The 21,072-nt window shown below is 37.0% G+C and overlaps 1 protein-coding gene across 3 annotated transcripts in view; it reads left to right on the top strand.

Annotated features, from left to right (window-relative positions):
• Nucleotides 1–21,072, top strand: part of LMF1 (lipase maturation factor 1) — a 915,352-nt gene that overhangs the window by 365,928 nt on the left and 528,352 nt on the right. For all 3 annotated transcript variants that reach the window (XM_007499282.3, XM_001373637.4, XM_056805702.1), the window contains exon 4: nucleotides 6,929–7,077. In XM_007499282.3, the coding sequence (XP_007499344.1) occupies nucleotides 6,929–7,077 (149 nt within the window). The remainder of the gene's footprint in view (nucleotides 1–6,928; nucleotides 7,078–21,072) is intronic.

Raw genomic sequence — 21,072 nt, forward strand, 5'->3', positions numbered from 1 at the left:
TTTTCATCTATAAATGAGGAGATTGAATAAGATGATTTTTAAGGCCCTTCCAGATCTAACATTGATTCTTTTAACTTGAAGGCAAAGACAAGGGACTGTGCCATAATCATCTTTGTATGTATCCTCCCCTGTACTTCTCACAGTACTTTGTATATAGGCACTTAATGTTTGTTAAATGAATAGCTTCAACAATTAAGGTTACTTGAGAATCACTTTCATATATTTATTTTACATTTTATATAATATCTTTTGATCATGAAATAATTTTTTCAGAGAAAATTATTCTAAAGTTACTATGAAGTAACTTTTTAAAGATTAGTTTTAGAAATTGTTTTCTCATTTGTTAGAAGAAAGTAAATAATGACCCACTTACTATTCAACAGCAAAGTAGTTTTAATAAAGTTTTTTTTTAAAGACTTGGAACATCTACATAAAAGGATGAAGAAAAGCTTCCCAGTTGAATAAGTGGTTAGAATATGTGTTCCTAAAATCTTAAGCAAAGGTATATAGTATCTATTTCCTATAATTTTCTCCTTATATGACTGTCAGAAGACCTAGACTAAATATTCCAGCCTGCTAAATTGTGGTTCTCTGGGAGGTATACATTGTTGGAGGTGTATGGGATGAGAAAATGTGTATGAACAGATCCTGATCTGTACCTTTGGAGGGAGTGGCCTAATTGGTTAGATCACAGACTTGTTGGAGTTTGAGGAAAAGTTGGAAGAAAAGAAAGATAATATGAAGCCATTTGGATGTAGATGGGAGTAATAAAAATCTGGCCCTGTTCAAAAGGTTTAAGATTTATTTGTTTTTGTATTTGTAATTTATTTGTAATTGTTTGATCAATGGATAAGTATTCTTGAACATATTAATTGACCAGATTCTTTCATATGGAGTCATACTTGCACAAGATTGTTGTGGAAAAAGCATTTTGTAAGTTATAAAGTTCCATAAGAATATGACATTATTCTCTTTAAAAACAGAGGTCTTAAAGTGGCATCTAACTAATGAATTCTCAAAGAATCCTTGGTTCTTTCATTCACTAACTGTCATTTGTTTCTACACTAGAAAGTAGTGTCTAAGACATTTCCTTTCCTACTTGTTCAGACTTTTTCTTCTAAACATATAGCTTGCCACCTTTGTTTTTAATTCTTCATCTTCTTTTCCTTCTTTTGCAGCTTAGTGTGGTTGCCATCTGTTTAAAACAGCTATGAGAGCTTCTCTCCCAGCAGCACTTTACCATTGTTGACTGTCTTTTTGCTTGTCAGTCAGACATTCTTCCTCCTTTGCCCTTGTATCATCCAGACATCTCCTTTTCAGGCACCCTTCAGACTTGATTATACTTCTGGAATCATACCCAAGTGGTAGTGCCAGGGTTGGAACTTGTAGCTTCAGAACGAGTAGCACAGGTGCAGATCCCACTGACATTCTTTTCAGCCAAGCTAAGCACCCAGAAGACTTTAGATTTCTTTATCTTTTGATCCTTAATGCTGATTGGAATACATAAGGAAAAAAACAACAACATGATTTTGTTTGGGTCACTGTGTCCTTAGGTAGTTTTTGTGGTAATGATTAGATAAAGAGAAACACTAATTATTTGTGTTGCTTCTTGTCACATGTGATATTACTGCCCATTGAGAGCACATTAGAAAATGTAAAGTCTTGGACTCTCTTAACCACAGATCAAGCATGTATAGGATCTGTCTGGGAGGGAAGACAGTAATTTCCATATGAAAACATCCATAACAGTGGGATTCTTGTGGAGGCTGAGGCTAACAAGATATACTACCACTTGGCTGCCAGTTAGACCAATAACTACTATTTGTTGCTCAGTTTAGCAACAATTAACCTTTCACATTCAGCATTAGGCATTGCTTTTCTGATGCAGCTGCTTTTATAACAATATAATTCACTTCTCACCAAAGAAGGACTAATTTTGAAACTGAGGCTTTCAGAAAGCCACAGGATACATGGAAGTAGAAAGGAAATTCTTTTAAAAGTTCCTTGAGTTTAATCTGTGAAGTGTAGGTCAATTTTGTAGGTCTAATCCAATAACAAGAATTAAAAATAAATTATGTTTTATGATACAGATTTTCTAATGGGACAGTTAGACAAAGAAATGTTTGATCACTTGTTCCTAAAGTTCCTAGCTGTCTTTTTCAACGCTAGAGTGAAATTATAGAGAAAATTAAATAGAAACACATGAAAACTGTATTAAAAGAAATAAATCTAGTACACTAAGCTATAATAAAATGACTGTAGATCTTTATATCTTGAAAAATCTGTTGTTGCTCTAATAAGTATGAAGACATTTGACCTTAAATAGTAAATAGATAAATAATGTAATATGTATATATAGTAATATTAAAGAAGGAATATTACTTTTACCATTATCACTCATATTCTATAAGAGAGAACATAACTAATTGCTGCTATACAAAAACTTTTAGGATTTACATACAAATACAAATCTTTAAAAATTTATTCAGTTAGTTCCTCCCTAATTACATAAAAAAACAGTTTCTAGCATTTTAAAAATAATTTTGAGCCTCAGATTCTACCTTTACCCTGAACTGAGATGGTAAGCAATCTGATAGAAATTTTACCTGTCCCATCCTGTAAAACCATTTTCCATACAAATCCTTTTGTGGAAGAAAATACAAAGAAAAAATTTAATGAAGTAAAAAAAAGTTTGCTTTGGTCTGAATTCAGAAGCCATCAGTTCTTTCTCTGGTAGCAGTTGGCTTTTTATTTTATCATGAATCCTTTTGGATTCAATTCTTCAATGAACAATATTGCTGTCACTGTGTACAACATTACTCTAACTCTGTTTACTTCACTCCGCTTTATTTTGTGGAAGTTTTTCCAGGTTTTTCTTAACTCCACTTGCTCATCACTTCTTACAACACAAAAATATTATATGCATTACTATCATACACTATAACTTACTTAGCCATTCCCCTATTGATGGATATTTTCTGACTTTTCAGTTCTTTACCCCAACAAAAATAACTGCTTTAAATATTTTTGAACATATAGGTTCCTCTTTTAAAACAAAAAACAAAACAAAACAAAACAAAACAAAAAACAAGTCTGTGGGATACAAGCCTAGGAATGGTTTTGCTGAGTCAAAAGGTATTTTTTATAGCCCTTTAGTCATAGGATCAAATTACTTTCCAGAATGGTTGACTTCACAACTCCCCCAACAATTTATTATGTATCAATTTCCCCAAAACCCCTCCCAATTTTGTCATTTTCCTTTTCTGTCACAATAGCTAATCATGTGAGGTGCTAAATCAGAGTTGTTTTAATTTGCATTTCTCTAATTAACATTGATTTAGAGCTTTTTATTTATTTATTTTTTTTTGCATTACTATAGAAGCTTTAATTACTTTGAGAATTGCCTGTTCATATCCTTTGACCATTTATCAGTTGGGGAATGACTTGTCTACTTTATACATTTAACTCATTTCTCTATGTATTTGAGACATTAGGACTTTATTAGCTTGTAAATTTTTTTTATTCACCATTATGATTACTATGTATTACTCTCCATCCTGTTTCCTTCCTATTTATCCTTTCCTCTCTCCTTTCATTTTGTCTATCCTCAAATGTGTTTAGCTTCTAACCACCACATCCCTCAATTTGCCCTCTTTTCTATCAGTGCCCCCTTTCTCTTATCCCTTTCTCTTCCTATTTTCTTGTAGGACAATATAGATTTCTGTATGCAATTGATTACATATGTTCTTCCCTCTTTGAGCTATTGTAATGAGAGTACTGTGCAAGTGCTCCTTTCTTCACCTCCCCCATCTTCCCCTCACATGCCCCCATTATGTGAGATAATTTAATCCATTCTATTTCTCCCTTCCCCCTTCTTCCAATACATTCCTCCTTATCACCCCTTAATTTTATTCTTTTTAGATATCATCATATAAATTCAATTCATATCCTTGCACTCTGTCTACATATACTACTGCTAACTGCCCCAATAATGATAAAATTATTAGGAGTTACAAGAATTATTTTTCCATATAAACAGTTTATCCTTATTGAGTGTCTTTTGGTTTCTCTTTCTTGTTTACCTTTATATAGTTTTCTTGAGTTTTGAATTTGAAAGTCAAATTTTCTACCAGCTCTGGTCTTCTCTATTTCATTGAATATCCATTTTCCCCTTGAAGGATTATGCTCAGTTTTGTATGTAGATGATTCTTGATTGATGTCTAGTTACTCTGTCTCGGAAATATCATATTCCAAGCCCTTTAATCCTTTAATTTATAATCTACTAAATCTTATATTATTCTGACTATGGCTCCACAATATTTGAATTTTTTTCTTTTTGGCTGTTTGCAATGTTTTCTCCTTGACCTAGGAGTTCTGGAATTTGGCTGTAATATTCCTGGGGGATAGACTAATGAGACCTCTTTTAGGAGGTGATTGTTGGAATCTTTCAATTTCTATTTTACCCTCTAGTTCTAGAATATTAGAGCAATATTCTTTGATAATTTCCTGAAAAATGATATCTAAGCCCTTTTAAAAAAAATCAAAGCTTTTAAGGTAATTCAGTAAGTCTTAGATTATCTCCCCTATATTTATTTTCCATGTTAGTTGTTTTTCTAATGATATTTCACATTTTATCCCATCCCCCATTTTCTGGACTTGATTTGATTTTTCTTTATATCTCATAGAGTCATTTGTTTCCATTTGCAGAATTCTAGTTTTTAAGACATTATTTTCTTGAGTGAGTTTTTGTACCTCCATTTCCATTTTTGTCAGTTCTAATTTTCAAGTACTTCTTTTTCCTAATGAATTTTTGTATCTTTTTTCATATGGCCAATTCTGCATTTTAGGGAGTTCTTTTCCTCAGTCATATTGTTTTGGTTCTGAGCTGACCTTCACAGGAAAACTCATTTCTGATTTCTACTTTCCCCAGGGAAAAAAATTATTTAATGACTTAAATGACTATTATGTGTCAGGCAATAAAAGAAACATACTCTGTCCTCAGAGAGCTTTCATACACACACACACACACACACACACATACACACACACACAAATACATAAATATAAGGCATTTTTCAGGGGGAAGATAAGGCATACACACAGGGAGGGTGTAATAATTAAAAATGAGCTTGACAAATATAAGAATTTTAAAAATATTATTGTGGTCACCAATTATAAAATTAACTCTTAAGTCATGAGAATGTTTTTAGTAGCTTTATTACAACAGGGTAGAGATAGTAAAGAGGGAAATGTAGGAAGGTGATAGAAAATATTGTCTAGTTATATTAACTAAGTCCAGATATGAGTGCCTCACCAAAGAGAGTCTCCTACCAAAGACAGGAGAAGAGCCAAAAGGCCAGTGTCTCTGACCAGGGTCTCCTCAACCCAAGAGAATCACTGAAACTGAAATCCTGGAGCCACCAACAAAGAATCTCCAATGCAGAAGAAGTGCCATGCAGAAGAATCCCTCTTTCAGCAAGAGCCACCAAGGCAACAGAATGAATCAGAATGCCTTTGGCTAGCTTTTATAAGCAGTTTTCTCCTTATCACTTCCTATCTGGTTTCTCCTTCCTTTCACTGTGGCCTGGTCTATCACATCTTAGGAACCAATCAAAGTCTCTCAATTTGCCTAGCATTGCCTGGGGGAGGGGGGCAGTACTTATGATCTTTTAGGACTAAGTATTAATGACTAAGTAAGTGTGAAGTCTTGGTTAAGTATGGGTACTTGAAGTTCCTGATTGATTAACTTAAAATAGACAAAGGGATCAAAAAAATTCCCTTTCACAAGGGGAAAGTACCAGCAGCTAAATTTTGAAAGAATCTAGGGATTGTGAGAGGTGGAAGGGAGAAAGAAGTTCATTCAAGGCATTGGGGACAACCTATGCAAAGACATGGAGGTAAGGAGATAAAGTAGTGTTTTGAGGACCAGACAGAATCCCAGTTTGACTGGATTGTAGAGTGTGTAAAGGAGAACATTGTATATGAAAAGGCTGGAAAGGTAGATTTGATAAGGTTGTGAAGAACCTAAATACCAAATAGGAGTTAGTATTTTTCCTTGGGATCAGTGAACCTATTTTTTTTTTTTTGGATAACTGTTCTAAATATAAAATAAGACCCTATAAATTAATTTACATTAAGGCTCTGACAGTTTACATACTCCCAAGAGCTGTGATGGCAAACTTATGGCACGCATGCCAAAGATGAAACACAGAGACCTCTCTGTGGGCACACACTCCCATTCCTGGCCCATCTCTCTGCCCCATGGAGGGGGTGGGGCACTGGGTCTCTGGGCCACCTCACTGCCAAAGCTTCCCTCATCTTCCCCACTGGTCTTGGGCAGCAGCCTCCTAGCTCTGCCTATCCCTGGGGTGGCTGGATGTGGGGCATAGGTCCCTGTAGGCCCAGGAGGCAGTTCCCTACCTCTACCCTAACCCCCCCAACCCAGCTGGGAGCCCAACACTACTCCCCCAATGCAGGTGGGTGGGGTTCTGCAAGTAGTCTGGGAGGGCAGGACATGGACATGGGGTCCCTAAAAGGTTTGCAATCACTGTCCTAGAGGAACTTTTCCCTTCTTTTATTTTCAGAAGGATACCTTTATTTATTTACTTCTTTTAAGAAACTTTCTCCTCCCTCCATTCACTGACTCATTCATTTCATATATATGGGGAACTTCTGGTGTGGAACAACTAATTTACAATTTGTATTTTTATTGAGTTTCCTGGTTCATTGAGACATTAAACTTGAATATTCAAACTTCTTCTTAACTCTAAGCTCTCTTCCTCTAGTCTATACCATGATCTCTCAGAAATCTTTAAAATACTTAATCGCATTTGACAAAATCATATAATATGCCATTTGTGTCTTAATTAAAAAGATCTCATTTGACTTTTAAAAAACCAAACTTTTTTTCTTTTTGTGATCATTTTAGGATGGGAATTTCAGCTCCTGGAAACAGGATTTTTGGGAATATTCTTGTGCCCTTTCTGGACTCTTTCCCAACTACCCAAACATACTCCAACATCCTACATTGTTATATGGGGGTATCGATGGCTTATTTTCAGAATTATGCTTGGAGCGGTAAGTAGAACATTTATATATTTTATTTTGGAAAACCTTTCGCGACTATTGTTAAAAAAAAAAAGCTCTGAACCATGAAAATTAGCATTCACAGTGATTTTATTAAGTCCTATATGAAAGAGAAACTTGATTTTTCATGATCTATTAAGGGGATCAGGGAGACCCATCATTGTTCCTATGTAGAATTTGTAGCCTGGTAATAAAGAATTCTATTGAATCATGTAAACCTCAAAATTCCTTAGACTTATAAATGTTGGAAATTTCACCATTGGGATATTTCATACTTGGAAAATTTCTTACTGATAGTCTATTGGAATGGGAACTCCATTGGCATGGGAGGTTCCTTCTCTTCCCTTCTTAAGATTACTTTAGGACAGAAACCCTTTGCTGAACAATGGAAAGGACTTTGACCTATGCTTAAGCATAGAACAGGAATTTCTTTGAGTCTTGATTGATTTAGAATTGATACAATGGAGATACTTGGAATAAATCTCCACCCTATTCAGTCCTAATAAGATTGAGTAAGGGCTGCAGCCTAGATCAAAATTTAATTATTCCAATCTCTACCATACTCAAGTTAACAGGATTTAGAAAGGGCTGGAACAAAGGAGTAAAGATTTAATCATTTGAAAAATATGACCTTCAACAGACATGTGCAAAAGCCAGAAACCTCTGGGCGGTCCTGGGTTAAGCGAGAGCCTCCATTGACAGGGAAATTGATGAAGAGTGATTGGTAGATGTGAGGACTGAGGGGAGGCAACTTGGATGGTTTCCTTAAAGATAGGAGGGTCTGGAGACTCGAGGGGTGGTGGAGTTTTTTGGTCGGTGGTTCCTGGGCTCTGAGGAAGCTTGCTCTGAAGGAAGCTGAAGGTGGGGGCCTCTGAGACTGTTTCTCCATTTTGGACACGTGAGTAATAGGGACTGATCTCCTTTCTTTGCCCCAGCTATCTAAGGGCTTGGGCCTTTTGGCCCAGCCTAAACAGAAGGGGTATTTAAGCCCTATTCCCTTCTCTCCCCTTTCTCTCTCTATATATATCTCTAATTCCTTTCTTGCTCCTATTGTAATTAAACTCCAAAAAAGGCTGACGGCTGACTTGAGTTTTTCATTTAGGAATTACATAGCTGATTCCTTGGCGACCTTAAATTAATATATATCAGTCTTTTAAAGTGATTCCCTTGTAACAATCATCTTCTCTTTTTACTAAATTTGTATGAGAATCTTTATTACCAACCATTACAGTCAATCATCCATTTTATTTTAGTGGCCACCAGCTTTAGCATGAGATCACTTACATATTTCATTTTGCCTTTTTTTTTTGGCCATTTCCTGTATTTTTTCAATATTTGATTAGATAGTTGTTACTTGGGTATCCTCTTTTTTCCTCTAATTGTGATTTAAATTTCTCCTTTCCTCCCTATGTCCAATAACCCTTGTGCATTATAATCTTGTAAGCTTCTTTCACTAAGTTTTCTTCAATTTTTATGGGCCTCTCCTAATTTAGAAATTTCTTAAAGTCATATTATTTATTCTTTCTCTAGAAATCTGTTCTTATGTGTTCTCATTGACTAAGTGTAATATAAGGAGAATTTTAAGAACACATGAAAGACCCTCATCTTTGTTTGCCCTTCAAAACCTTGCCCAGATACTAACATGAGACTTTTCCTTAGTGTTTTTGACCCCTAAATTATCTTTTATTCACTTTGTATATGCTACCTATATATTCACTGAACACAAACTTCTTGATGTTGATATCTATTTTTTTTTTTACTTTGTTCTTTCTCCAATGCCTAGCACAAATTGGATATATAATAAAAGCTGATTGATTGATTAGGAAAGGAAATAAAAGATAGCATAGTTCCAGAAACCCTAGGGGAAAAATATTCAAGGACAGAATTCTCTAAATATACCAACTGCAAAGAATGATAATTTTGACTCTTCATTGCCTAGTCTGATTCCTTCAATTTTTTTTTTCTCTTACTGCTATAGCTAACATTTCCAATACAATATTGATTAATAGTGGTGATAATAGGTATCCTTGTTTCACTTCTGAGTTTATTGGGAAAACTTTTAGCTTATCCCCATTAAAGATAATTCTTGCTGATGGTTTTAGAAAGATAGTACATATCATTTCCAGGAAAGCTCCACTTTTTCCTATGCTCTCTGTTGTTTTTAATGGGAATGGGTATGGTATTTTGTCAAAAGCTTTTTCTGTATATATTGATATAATCATATAATTTATTTTGCTTTTCTTATTGATATTGTCAATTATGCTGATAGTTTTCCTAATATTCAAGCATTTCTGAATTCTTGATATAAAACCTATCTGATCATAGTGATGTAAAGATTAAAATTTAGGGGAGACTGAGGCAGGTAGAAATTAGTTTCTCTCTGCAAGGAGTATTATATTTTATGAGGTTTATTAAAGGTTGAGAATTTAAGAATATACAAGTAAGAAAAAACTAGACAAGACCTCACCTACATTATGGAAAGAGCCACGTCTGCCCCAAAACGGAAGTCCAAAAGAGAACTCAAAAGCCTTTGCAATCAGCTTAAATACCTTCTCGATCTCGCCCACCTCAGAATTCCGTGAGATTACAAAGCATTTTGGGGAAGTGGAGCAAGGACTTGTGGGGATTGAAGTCCAGAGTTCAAATCTCAATTTTACAGTGAATGTTATAATCTCCTTGCTAGTATTTTATTTAAAATTTTTGTTTCAATATTCAATATTCCAAATAATTTGTAGTATTGTGATTAATTGTTCTTTAAAAAAAAAACACTTTACCTTGTCTTAATTGGTTCGAAAGGAGAAGAGTGGTAAGGGCTATGCAATGTCTATTGAGTGGTTTGCTGGGATTACACAGCTAAGAAGTGTCTGAGGCTAGATATGAACCCAAGACCTCCTGTCTCTGGATCTCAATTTCATGAGACACTTAGCTTTCTCTATTTAATTGTTCTTTAAATGTTTGCTAGAATTCACTTTGAATCCATCAGGCACCAAGATTTTTTTCTTTGGGAGTTCATTAAATAATCTAGTTCTTCCTCTATTAATCCAGGCTATTTATATTTTTGTAAATATTCATACATTTCAGTTAAATAATTTAATTTATTAGCATATAATTGGGTAAAATTATTCCTAATAATTGTTTTAATTTCTTCTTCATTGGTGGTGAATTCACCCTTTTCATTTTTTATTCTGGTAATTATTAAATCAAATGAACCTTTTTAAAATCAAGTTAACAATGGTTTGTTTATTTTATTATTTTTAAATAAAGCCAGCTTTTAGCTCTTTATTAGTTCAATGGTTTTCTTCCTTTCAATTTTGTTCATCTTACTTTTTATTTGCAAGAGTTCCAATTTGGTCTTTAAGTTGAGGTTTTTAATTTGTGTTTTTTCCCTAACTTTTTTACTTGAATGCACAGTTCTTTGATTTGTTATTTCTCTAATTTATCGACATAAACATTTAGAGATATAAAATTTTCCCTACTACTACTTTATCTGTATCCTATAAATTTTTATATGTTGTTGTATTGCTGTCATTCTACTCAATGAAATTACCAAATGTTTCCATGATTTGTTAGTTGACCTACTTTTAATTTGGAATTAGATGATTTAATTTTTCTTTAATTTTACTGGCTTTCTGTAGCACTTTATTGAATGTAATTTTAATTGCATTTTTAACTTTAAAATATTCCCTTAATATTTCTGCTTTTCTGCATTTGTTTGTAAGGTTTTTATGCCCTAATACATAGTCAATTTTTGTGTATATGCCATGTACCACTGAGAAAAACCATTTCCCATTCAAATTTCTTTAGAGGTCTATCCTATATTATTTTTTTTTAATATATTTTATTTGATCATTTCCAAGCATTATTCGTTAAAGACATAGATCATTTTCTTTTCCTCCCCCCCACCCCCCATAGCCGACGCGTAAGTCCACTGGGCATTAGATGTTTTCTTGATTTGAACCCATTGCTTTGTTGATAGTATTTGCATTAGAGTGTTCATTTAAAGTCTATCCTCTGTCATATCCCCTCAACCTCTGTATTCAGGCAGTTGCTTTTTCTCGGTGTTTCCACTCCCATAGTTTATCCTTTGCTTATGAATGGTGTTTTTTTTCTCCTGGATCCCTGAAAGTTGTTCAGGGACATTACACCGCCACTAATGGAGAAGTCCATTACGTTCGATGATACCACAGTGTATTAGTCTCTGTGTACAATGTTCTCCTGGTTCTGCTCCTCTCGCTCTGCATCACTTCCTAGAGGTTGTTCCAGTCTCCATGGAACTTCTCCACTTTATTATTCCTTTGAGCACAATAGTATTCCATCACCAACATATACCACAGTTTGTTCAGCCATTCCCCAATTGATGGGCATCCCCTCGTTTTCCAGTTTTGGGCCACCACAAAGAGCGCAGCTATGAATATTTTTGTACAAGTCTTTGTGTCCATTATCTCTTTGGGGTACAGACCCAGCAGTGCTATGGCTGGGTCAAAGGGTAGATATTCTTTTGTCGCCCTTTGGCCATAATTCCAAATTGCCCTCCAGAATGGTTGGATCAGTTCACAACTCCACCAGCAATGAATTAATGTCCCTACTTTGCCACATCCCCTCCAGCATTCATTACTTTCCTTTGCTGTTATGTTAGCCAATCTGCTAGGTGTGAGGTGATACCTCAGAGTTGTTTTGATTTGCATCTCTCTGATTATAAGAGATGTAGAACACTTCTTCATGTGCTTGTTAATAGTTTTGATTTCTTTATCTGAGAACTGCCTATCCATTTCCCTTGCCCATTTATCAATTGGAGAATGGCTTGATTTTTTGTACAATTGATTTAGCTCATTATAAATATGAGTAATTAAACCTTTGTCAGAGGTTTCTATGAAGATTTTTTCCCAATTTGTTGTTTCCCTTCTGATTTTAGTTATATTGGTTTTGTTTGTACAAAAGCTTTTTAGTTTGATGTAGTCAAAATTATTTATTTTACATTTTGTGATTCTTTCTATATCTTGCTTGGTTTTAAAGCCTTTCCCCTCCCAAAGGTCTGACATGTATACTATTCTGTGTTTACCCAATTTACTTATGGTTTCCTTCTTTATGTTTAAGTCACTCACCCATTTTGAATTTATCTTGGTGTAGGGTGTGAGGTGTTGATCTATTCCTAGTCTCTCCCACACTGTCTTCCAATTTTCCCAGCAGTTTTTATCGAATAGTGGATTTTTGTCCCAAAAGCTGGGATCTTTGGGTTTATCGTATACTGTCTTGCTGAGGTCGTTTTCCCCCAGTCTATTCCACTGATCTTCCTTTCTGTTCCTTAGCCAGTACCAAATTGTTTTGATGACTGCTGCTTTGTAATATAGTTTGAGGTCTGGGACTGCAAGGCCCCCATCATATGTGTTTTTTTTCATTATTTCCCTGGATATCCTTGATCTTTTGTTCTTCCAAATGAACTTTGTTATGGTTTTTTCTAAATCAGTGAAGAAGTATTTTGGTAGTTCAATGGGTATGGCACTAAATAGATAAATAAGTTTGGGTAGGATGGTCATTTTTATTATATTGGCTCGTCCTATCCATGAGCAGTTAATGTTTTTCCAATTGTTCAAGTCTAGTTTTAGTTGTGTGGCGAGTGTTTTGTAGTTGTGTTCATATAGTTCCTGTGTTTGTCTTGGGAGATAGATTCCTAGGTATTTTATTTTGTCTAAGGTGATTTTGAATGGGATTTCTCTTTCTAGTTCTTGCTGCTGAGCTGTGTTGGAGATATATAGAAAAGCTGATGATTTATGTGGGTTTATTTTGTATCCTGCAACTTTGCTAAAGTTGTTGATTATTTCAATTAGCTTTTTGGTTGAATCTCTAGGATTCTTTAAGTAGACCATCATGTCATCCGCAAAGAGTGATAACTTGGTCTCCTCCTTGCCTATTCTGATGCCTTCAATTTCTTTATCTTCTCTAATTGCTACTGCTAGTGTTTCTAGTACAATGTCAAATAGTAGAGGTGATAATGGGCATCCTTGTTTCACTCCTGATCTTATTGGGAATGCATCTAGTTTATCCCCATTGCAGATGATATTAGCTGTTGGTTTTAGATATATACTGTTTATTATTTTTAGGAATGACCCTTCTATTCCTATGCTTTCTAGTGTTTTTAATAGGAATGGGTGTTGTATTTTATCAAAGGCTTTTTCTGCATCTATTGAGATAATCATGTGGTTCTTGCTAGTTTGCTTGTTGATGTGGTCAATTATGTGGATGGTTTTCCTAATGTTGAACCAGCCCTGCATCCCTGGTATGAATCCTACTTGATCATGGTGAATGATCCTTCTGATCACTTGCTGGAGTCTTTTTGCTAGTATCCTATTTAAAATTTTTGCATCTATATTCATTAGGGAGATTGGTCTATAGTTTTCTTTCTCTGTTTTTGACCTGCCTGGTTTTGGAATCAGTACCATGTTTGTGTCGTAAAAGGAGTTTGGTAGAACTCCCTCTTTGCTTATTATGTCAAATAGTTTGTATAGTATTGGGGTTAACTGTTCTCTGAATGTTTGATAGAATTCACAGGTGAATCCATCAGGCCCTGGGGATTTTTTCTTAGGAAGTTCTTTGATGGCTTGATGGATTTCAATTTCTGATATGGGATTATTTAAGGATTCTATTTCCTCTTCTGTTAGTCTAGGCAGTTTGTATTTTTGTATATATTCATCCATTTCTCCTAAATTGGTGTATTTATTGCCATATAATTGGGCAAAGTAATTTCTAATGATTGCCTTAATTTCCTCCTCATTGGAGGTGCTGTCCCCCTTTTCATCTTTAATGCTGTGAATTTGCTTTTCTTCCTTCCTTTTTTTAATTAGATTGACCAGTACTTTGTCTATTTTGTTTGTTTTTTCAAAGTACCAGCTTCTTGTCTTATTTATTAAATCAATAGTTCTATCACTTTCGATTTTATTAATTTCTCCCTTAATTTTTAGGATTTCTAATTTGCTTTTCTGCTGGGGGTTTTTAATTTGATCGCTTTCGAGTTTTTTCAATTGCATTTCCAATTGATTGATCTCTGCTCTCCCTTGTTTGTTAATATGAGCTTTCAGGGATATGAATTTGCCTCTGATTACCGCTTTGGCTGCATCCCAAAAGGTTTGAAAGGATGTTTCGCCATTGTCATTTTCCTTGATGAAATTATTAATTGTTTCTATGATTTCTTCTTTAGCTAAACGGTTTTGGAGTATCATATTGTTTAATTTCCAATTGGTTTTAGATTTGGTTTTCCATGTACCATTACTAATCATTATTTTTATTGCCTTGTGATCTGAGAAGGCTGCATTCATTATTTCTGCTTTTTTGCATTTGTGTGCTATGTTTCTGTGACCTAATGTATGGTCAATTTTTGTGAATGTGCCATGTGGTGCTGAGAAGAAGGTGTATTCCTTTTTATCCCTATTTATTTTTCTCCATATGTCTATTAATTCTAATTTTTCTAAGATTTCATTCACTTCTTTTACCTCTTTCTTATTTATTTTTTGATTTGATTTATCTAAATTTGATAATGGTTGGTTTAAGTCTCCCACTAGTATGGTTTTATTGTCTATTTCTTCCTTCAATTCTCCTAGTTTCTCCATTAGAAATTTGGGTGCTATATTATTTGGTGCATACATGTTGATTAATGATATTTCCTCATTGTCTAGAGTCCCTTTTAACAAAATATAATTCCCTTCCCTATCCCTTTTGATCAGGTCTATTTTTGCATTGGCTTTATCAGATATCATGATTACCACTCCTGCCTTCTTTCTATCAGTTGAGGCCCAGAAGGTCTTACTCCATCCTTTAATTCTGACCTTGTGGGTGTCAACCCGCCTCATGTGTGTTTCTTGAAGACAACATATGGTAGGGTTTTGGATTCTAATCCATTCTGCTATTCATCTACGTTTTATGGGTGAGTTCATCCCATTCACGTTCAAAGTTATGATTGTCATTTGTGGACTCCCTGGCATTTTGATTGCCTTCCCTAATTCTAACCTTTTCTTCTTCGGCTCTACCTTTTAGTCCAGTGATTTACTTTGAATCAGTCCCCCTTGTCCCCTCCCTTGATGTTTCCCTTTTTAGTCCCTCCCTTTTTGTTCCCTCCCCCTCCCCCCTCTCTTTCCCTCCCTTTTTGTTCTCCCTCTCCCCCTCCCCCCCTTGGTTTTCCCTTCTCCTTACCCTTGTTGGGTAAGATAGAATTCAAGATCCCAATGGATCTGGATGTTTTTCCCTCTCAGAGTTGATTTCCCTGAGATTGAGGTTTAAGTAACCTCCCCCCTCTCTTCCTCTCCTTCTTATAGGAGTTTTCTTCCCCTCCCCTTCCCCTGTGAATCTTTGTGTGAGAACCATTATTCTATTTGGTCTTTCTTTACCCCCTATTTATACATTACATTTTCCCCACATATTAGTATACATAGGTTGATATAAATGTAGTCCTTATAGAAGAGAGTTTGAGTAAAAGAAGATAACATTTTTCCCCTTTCCTTAATATTTACCTTTTCAGGTATTCCTTGCTCTTTGATTTTCGGTATCAAACTTTCCACAGAGCTCTGGTCTTTTCTTTGCAAAAAGTTGGAAGTCTTCTATTTTGTTGAATGCCCATACTTTCCCTTGGAAGTATATAGTCAGTTTTGCTGGGTAGCTGATTCTTGGTTGGAGACCCAGCTCTCTTGCCTTTCTGAAGATCATGTTCCATGCCTTACGATCATTCAGCGTAGAACTTGCAAGGTCTTGTGTGACCCTGATTGGCATTCCTTTATATCTAAATTGTCTTTTTCTGGCTTCCTGTAGGATTTTTTCTTTTGTTTGATAGCTTTGGAATTTGGCAATTACATTCCTGGGAGTTGTCTTTTGGGGGTTTAGTGTAGAAGGTGTTCTGTGAGCTCTGTCAGTGGATGTATTGCCCCCTTGTTCTAGAATCTCTGGGCAATTTTCTTTGATTATATCTTGTATCACCATGTCCAGTTTGGTGTTTATTTCTGGCTTTTCTGGGAGTCCAATTATTCTTAAATTTTCTCTTCTCCCCCTTTTTTCCAGATCTATCACCTTGTCGGTGAGATATTTTATGTTCTCTTCTAATTTCTTGGTGTTTTGGCTTTGCTTTATTAGTTCTTGCTTTAAAGCCTGGTTTTCTTTTACAGTTTGGTCAAACTGGTTTTGTAGATGCGTGAATTTCTTTTGCATCATTTCCCACTTTTCCTCCCAGAGGGCTTCCATCTTTTTGGTCCTTTCTGATTCAAATTCTTCATGGGTTTGTGGAGAGTTTCTATTTTCTTTGGAAGATTTTGGAGAATTTTCTTGTATATCTTCTTTTATCTGCTCTGTATTTTGTATTTTGGCTCCATAGAATGTGTCCAGAATCGCCCCTTTCTTCTTATTTTTCTTGGTATTTTGGGGCTTCTGTGCTTCTGTGGAGTTTGTCATCTCTGAACGTGGAGGATTGGCTTTTCTTGTCTTTGTCTGGTGATCAGAGGCTTTAGTCCTGGGCAGATGTTGGTTCTATGAGCGTTCCCTGGGTTAAACTGAATATGCCTCACTGGAACTGGAATGGAAGGGTCGGACCACGAGGCCACACTCTCCCCCTGGCTCGATTTCCGGAAGTTGCCTTCAGAATCCCTGGCCGTGAGGCTGTTTCGTTGGCCTGCGGGGGGATGGGCTGCCGCTTCCCCAAGCTCCGAGAGCACAGAGTTTCACTGAGACTTGGATAGCAGGATCCAGCCCGTGAGGCTGTCTTGCCCGCCCTGAGGGTTGCTGTTGTTTTGACCAGCTCTCTGCAGTGGAGGCCCCAGGCAGTAACTTTCACCCGGACCGACCAGCTCTTTGCAGCGGAGGCCCCAGGCAGTAACTTTCACCCGGACCAACAGGCTCTCTGCAGCGGAAGCCCCAGGCAGTAACTTTCACCCGGACTGGGACTTGGGTAGAAGACCCTGAGGGTTGTTGTTCCTCAGACCCTGCTCTCTGAGCCCGGCGCGGCTGCCGCTTCCGGGAGCCTTGGACTCTGCGCTCCTACCCCTGAGGTCCGAGGGATCTCGGGTTCTGGCTTTTAAGGGGAGCCGTACCTTTTGAACCGGGTCCAGGTCCAGGAGGAGGGTTCCCAGGGTCTGTGCTGTTGATCGTTTTGAATTTCGGCGCCTTAGGAGCTTCTAGTTTGAGATCGGTTGGGAAGGGTTTTCCGGAGATCTGAACTTCAGCTTTCTCTAAGCCGCCATCTTAACCGGAAGTCTATCCTATATTATTTTTATGAAATTCTGTTCACCTCTTTAACTTTTTTTTCTTGTTTCCCAATTATTTTCTTACTCTATAAGAGATTTTAGAAAAAAATTTATATCTCTTCTAGAAGTTCTTTTTGTGCCTGACTTTAATTCACATTTTATTTGAGATTTCATTTATAGACTTTTGAGCATTATTCTCTTCTAGTTTTGTGCCATGCTTCTCCCTATCACCATAATAGTTTTCTGTAGATAGATTCTTTTTTCTTTGTTTATTAATTTTATTACATAATTTTTAACTATATATTAAAGTTGGACTCTGTTTCTGGGATGGAGAAGCCACTGTCTCAGGCTGCTTCTTGTGGGCCTGAGGGTTTTGCTTCTAGATTGTGAGAGCCTTGAAGTCTAGCTTTTAGCTTGATGTGGTGAAAGGCCTCACTACAGACTTTCATAGTAGGGGCTCTTGTTTCTGCAGGGGAGCCTCACTGCTTCCATCTTGGGCCTCAGCTGCTGGTTTGCATAATATAGGACCTTACTATTTGCTTGCATGGTGGGCGATCCTGTTGCTGGCTTGCATCAGGGGTAGGACTTTGCTTGAAGCTGTGAAGGGTTGAGGTCTTGCTGCTATGGGGGTGGGTGTCCTTGCATCTAGCTTTCCCTAGAAGTGATACCCCACTGCTGCCCTGTTTTGGGAGTTGGGCTTCTCTGCTAGTGTGCTTTGGAAGTCTGACTTACTAGTAGCTTGTGCAGGATTGAGACTGCTGCAATGGCTGTGGGGCCTTGCTGCTGACTTGCATTGGGGGTGGGGCCTTCCTGATAGCAGTACTTATTGAAGCCTTCCTGCTTTGGGAGTGAATCCTTACTGCTGGCTTAGCCTGGCGGCAGGGCTTCTCTTCTGGCTTGTTCAGTAGGATGTTTTAGCTGATGGCTTGCCCTGGGGTGTGGGGTCTCACTCCTGGGGGATCTTGCTAGTGGCCTGAACAGGGCTGGGTCCTGCTGCATGCCATTGTCCAATGGAGGCCCTCTTGCTAACCTCTACTCTACTCAGTCCACTGCTGACTTGCTTTGGGTTTGGGCTTCTCTGCTGTGGGGACAGAGCCTCGCCCTTTCCCTACTTGGATGCCTTTTCAGTCCTGAGTTCCCCAACCATCTCATAAATAAACCTTCTCCTCCTGTTTCTCTGAGCATTTCTAGGTGGGAGAATAACTTCACTGCTCCAAAATTCAGGAAGATGCTTGGTTTTGAAATGTTTTGGAGGGGAATTTGGGAGAGATCAGTCAAGTTCCCTCTTCATTCCACCATCTTGGAATGAGAAGTGTCAGATCAATTTTTAAAGATAAAATAAGTAACTAGAGGGACAAAATGCAAATTCTCACATGTTAGAAACAAGAATTTAAGGTGAAAATCACATGTAGACTTTAGAATTCTACACCAAAGGAAGATTTCCATTAAAAGTATGGCTTTGAAGGTGAGGCTTCTGGGTTATACTGTTGTGGGGTATAGAGGTGTACACCTGGGATTCCAGAAGGCTACCTTTCACAAGAATGCAAGACTCTGAAACTTAGCTTAAAAGTAAAGAGAAAGATTTATTAGTAAAGTTAAAATTTTTAGCTAGCAAGACAGCAAAAGTGGAACAACCTAGTGGGTTGCTCCCAGAAAGCCTCCATTCTAGGGTTTTTATATTCTTCTACAGTACTGAGGATGTGACTCTGGAGCAGGGGTCCCCAAACTACAGCCGATGGGCCACATGTGGCTCCCTGAAGCCCTACCGGCCCCCACCTCTCTTCCTGAAGGGACACCTCTTTCATTGATGGTCAGTGAAAGGAGCATTGTATGTGGCCACACTGCAAAGCACCCTGTACCTCACCTAGAGTACTACTTCCATGAGCATAATCCTTTGTGTGGTGCCTTAGAATGAGCTGCCTGCAATCTAAGGTGCTGCACAAAGGATTATGTGGCTGCACAATAGAAGACTTCAATTTAGTGAGCAGTTATCTGGGGGAGGGGATTCTGCACTGTGTATACTGCTGCCTGGTTGGGGTTAGGGTTAGGTTGTTTTTATAGTCTGGCCCTCCAATGGTCCTAGGGGCAGTGAACTGGCCCCCTGTGTAAAAAAGTTTGGGGACCCCTGCTCTGGAGCAAGGGGTTGGGGGGGGGAGATTGGCCTGAGGGCATGGGGGTGGTTCTCCTGATTTGGAGGATTAATGAATGAGGTGTGTCTCTTTGTCCATCTCTATTCAATGGAGCAGTCAAAGGAGTGTAATCTCCAAGGTCAGGTATTTTGGGTTAGGAGTCCTGAGGGCCTAAGGGAGCAGAGGAATTGCCCTGATAATGGTTTGTCTGAGTTTCTGATGATACAATGCCCATGCCAATACTATACAGAGTAGAGTAAACAAAAGTAACCACTGGGGGTTCTAAAATGCAAATATTTATCCAAGTTGAGATGTAAGGAAAGATCTATATAATATATTAAAGAATTATGGATGAAGTATATGTTTTAAGGTAGGAAAACAAATATTACAGAAGGCACTTCTCAGAAGACAGGAACCTCGTTGAATATTCATGGCCTGTTTTAGAATTATTCTTCTCTTAGGAAAAAATTTAAAAGGCTTAATTCTTAAGTGGATTAAGTGTATAGAACTATTTAAAAAGGATAATATGGAAAATAATTCCCTCTTGTCAATAAATTCCATTTTATCTTCAAAATTGTTGACTGATATTCTTTGACATTTAAAGCACTCTACAACTTTACCTCTTCCTATTTTTCCAACTAGCTTATGAGACTTAAATTCAAGTCTGGCCTTTGACACATAATAGCTTTGTAACCTTGGGCAAAGCACTTGACTTTTCAGAACTGTAGACAATTCTCAGACTATAAAGAAGAGGAGTTGTGAGACCTGCTTTGGTAGAGTATCTGATAATCAATAAAAATCACAGGTCCAGTCCCTTTCCCTGTCCTTAATGCTAATTCCAATCTCCTGTTCTTTTATCTCTCTCACATTTTGTTCATATCAAATCAACTCTGTTCTTAAGACTCCCAGTCCCTTGTGACATTTCTGTTTTTCCACTTCTTAACTATTGAATTTCACTTACTTCTGTTTCCTCCCCCCCCCATTTTTGATATTGTTGTTTTATTTTATTAAAGTTTTTTTTTCCATGGTTACATGATTCATGTTTTCTCCCTCCCCTTTTCCCTCTCCTGTCCTGGAGTTGACAAGCAATTCCACTGGATTATACATGTATTATCACTCAACTTCTATTTCCATATCATTTATTTTTGTAATAATCTTTTAAAATCCAAGCCCCAAATCATATACCCATATAAACAAGTAATAAATCCTATTTTTATTTCTAGATTTTTACTCCCATAGTTCTTTCTCATGATGTGAATAGAATTCTTTCTCATAAGTTCCTCAGAGCTATCCTGGATCATTTCATTGCTTTTAGCAATCACATTTGATTGTCCCACAATGTTTCAGTTATTGTGTACAACATTCTCCTGATTCTGCTTGTTTCACTGTACATCGGTTCATGGAGGTCTTTCCAGTTCTTATAAAAATTAAGCAATTAATTGTTCCTTATAGCACAATAGTATTCCATCACTATCACATACCACAATTTGGTTAGGCATCCCCCAATCAAGGGACATCCCCTCATTTTCCAATATTTTGCCACTGTTATGGGCATGGAAGGATACCCTTGGGGTTCGGGAAAGATACCTTTTGCAAGCATGCAATGACTCCAAAACTTAGCTTAAAAACAAAAAGAGATTTGT

Source organism: Monodelphis domestica, chromosome 7 (assembly GCF_027887165.1).
Source record: "Monodelphis domestica isolate mMonDom1 chromosome 7, mMonDom1.pri, whole genome shotgun sequence".
Lineage (NCBI taxonomy): Eukaryota > Metazoa > Chordata > Mammalia > Didelphimorphia > Didelphidae > Monodelphis > Monodelphis domestica.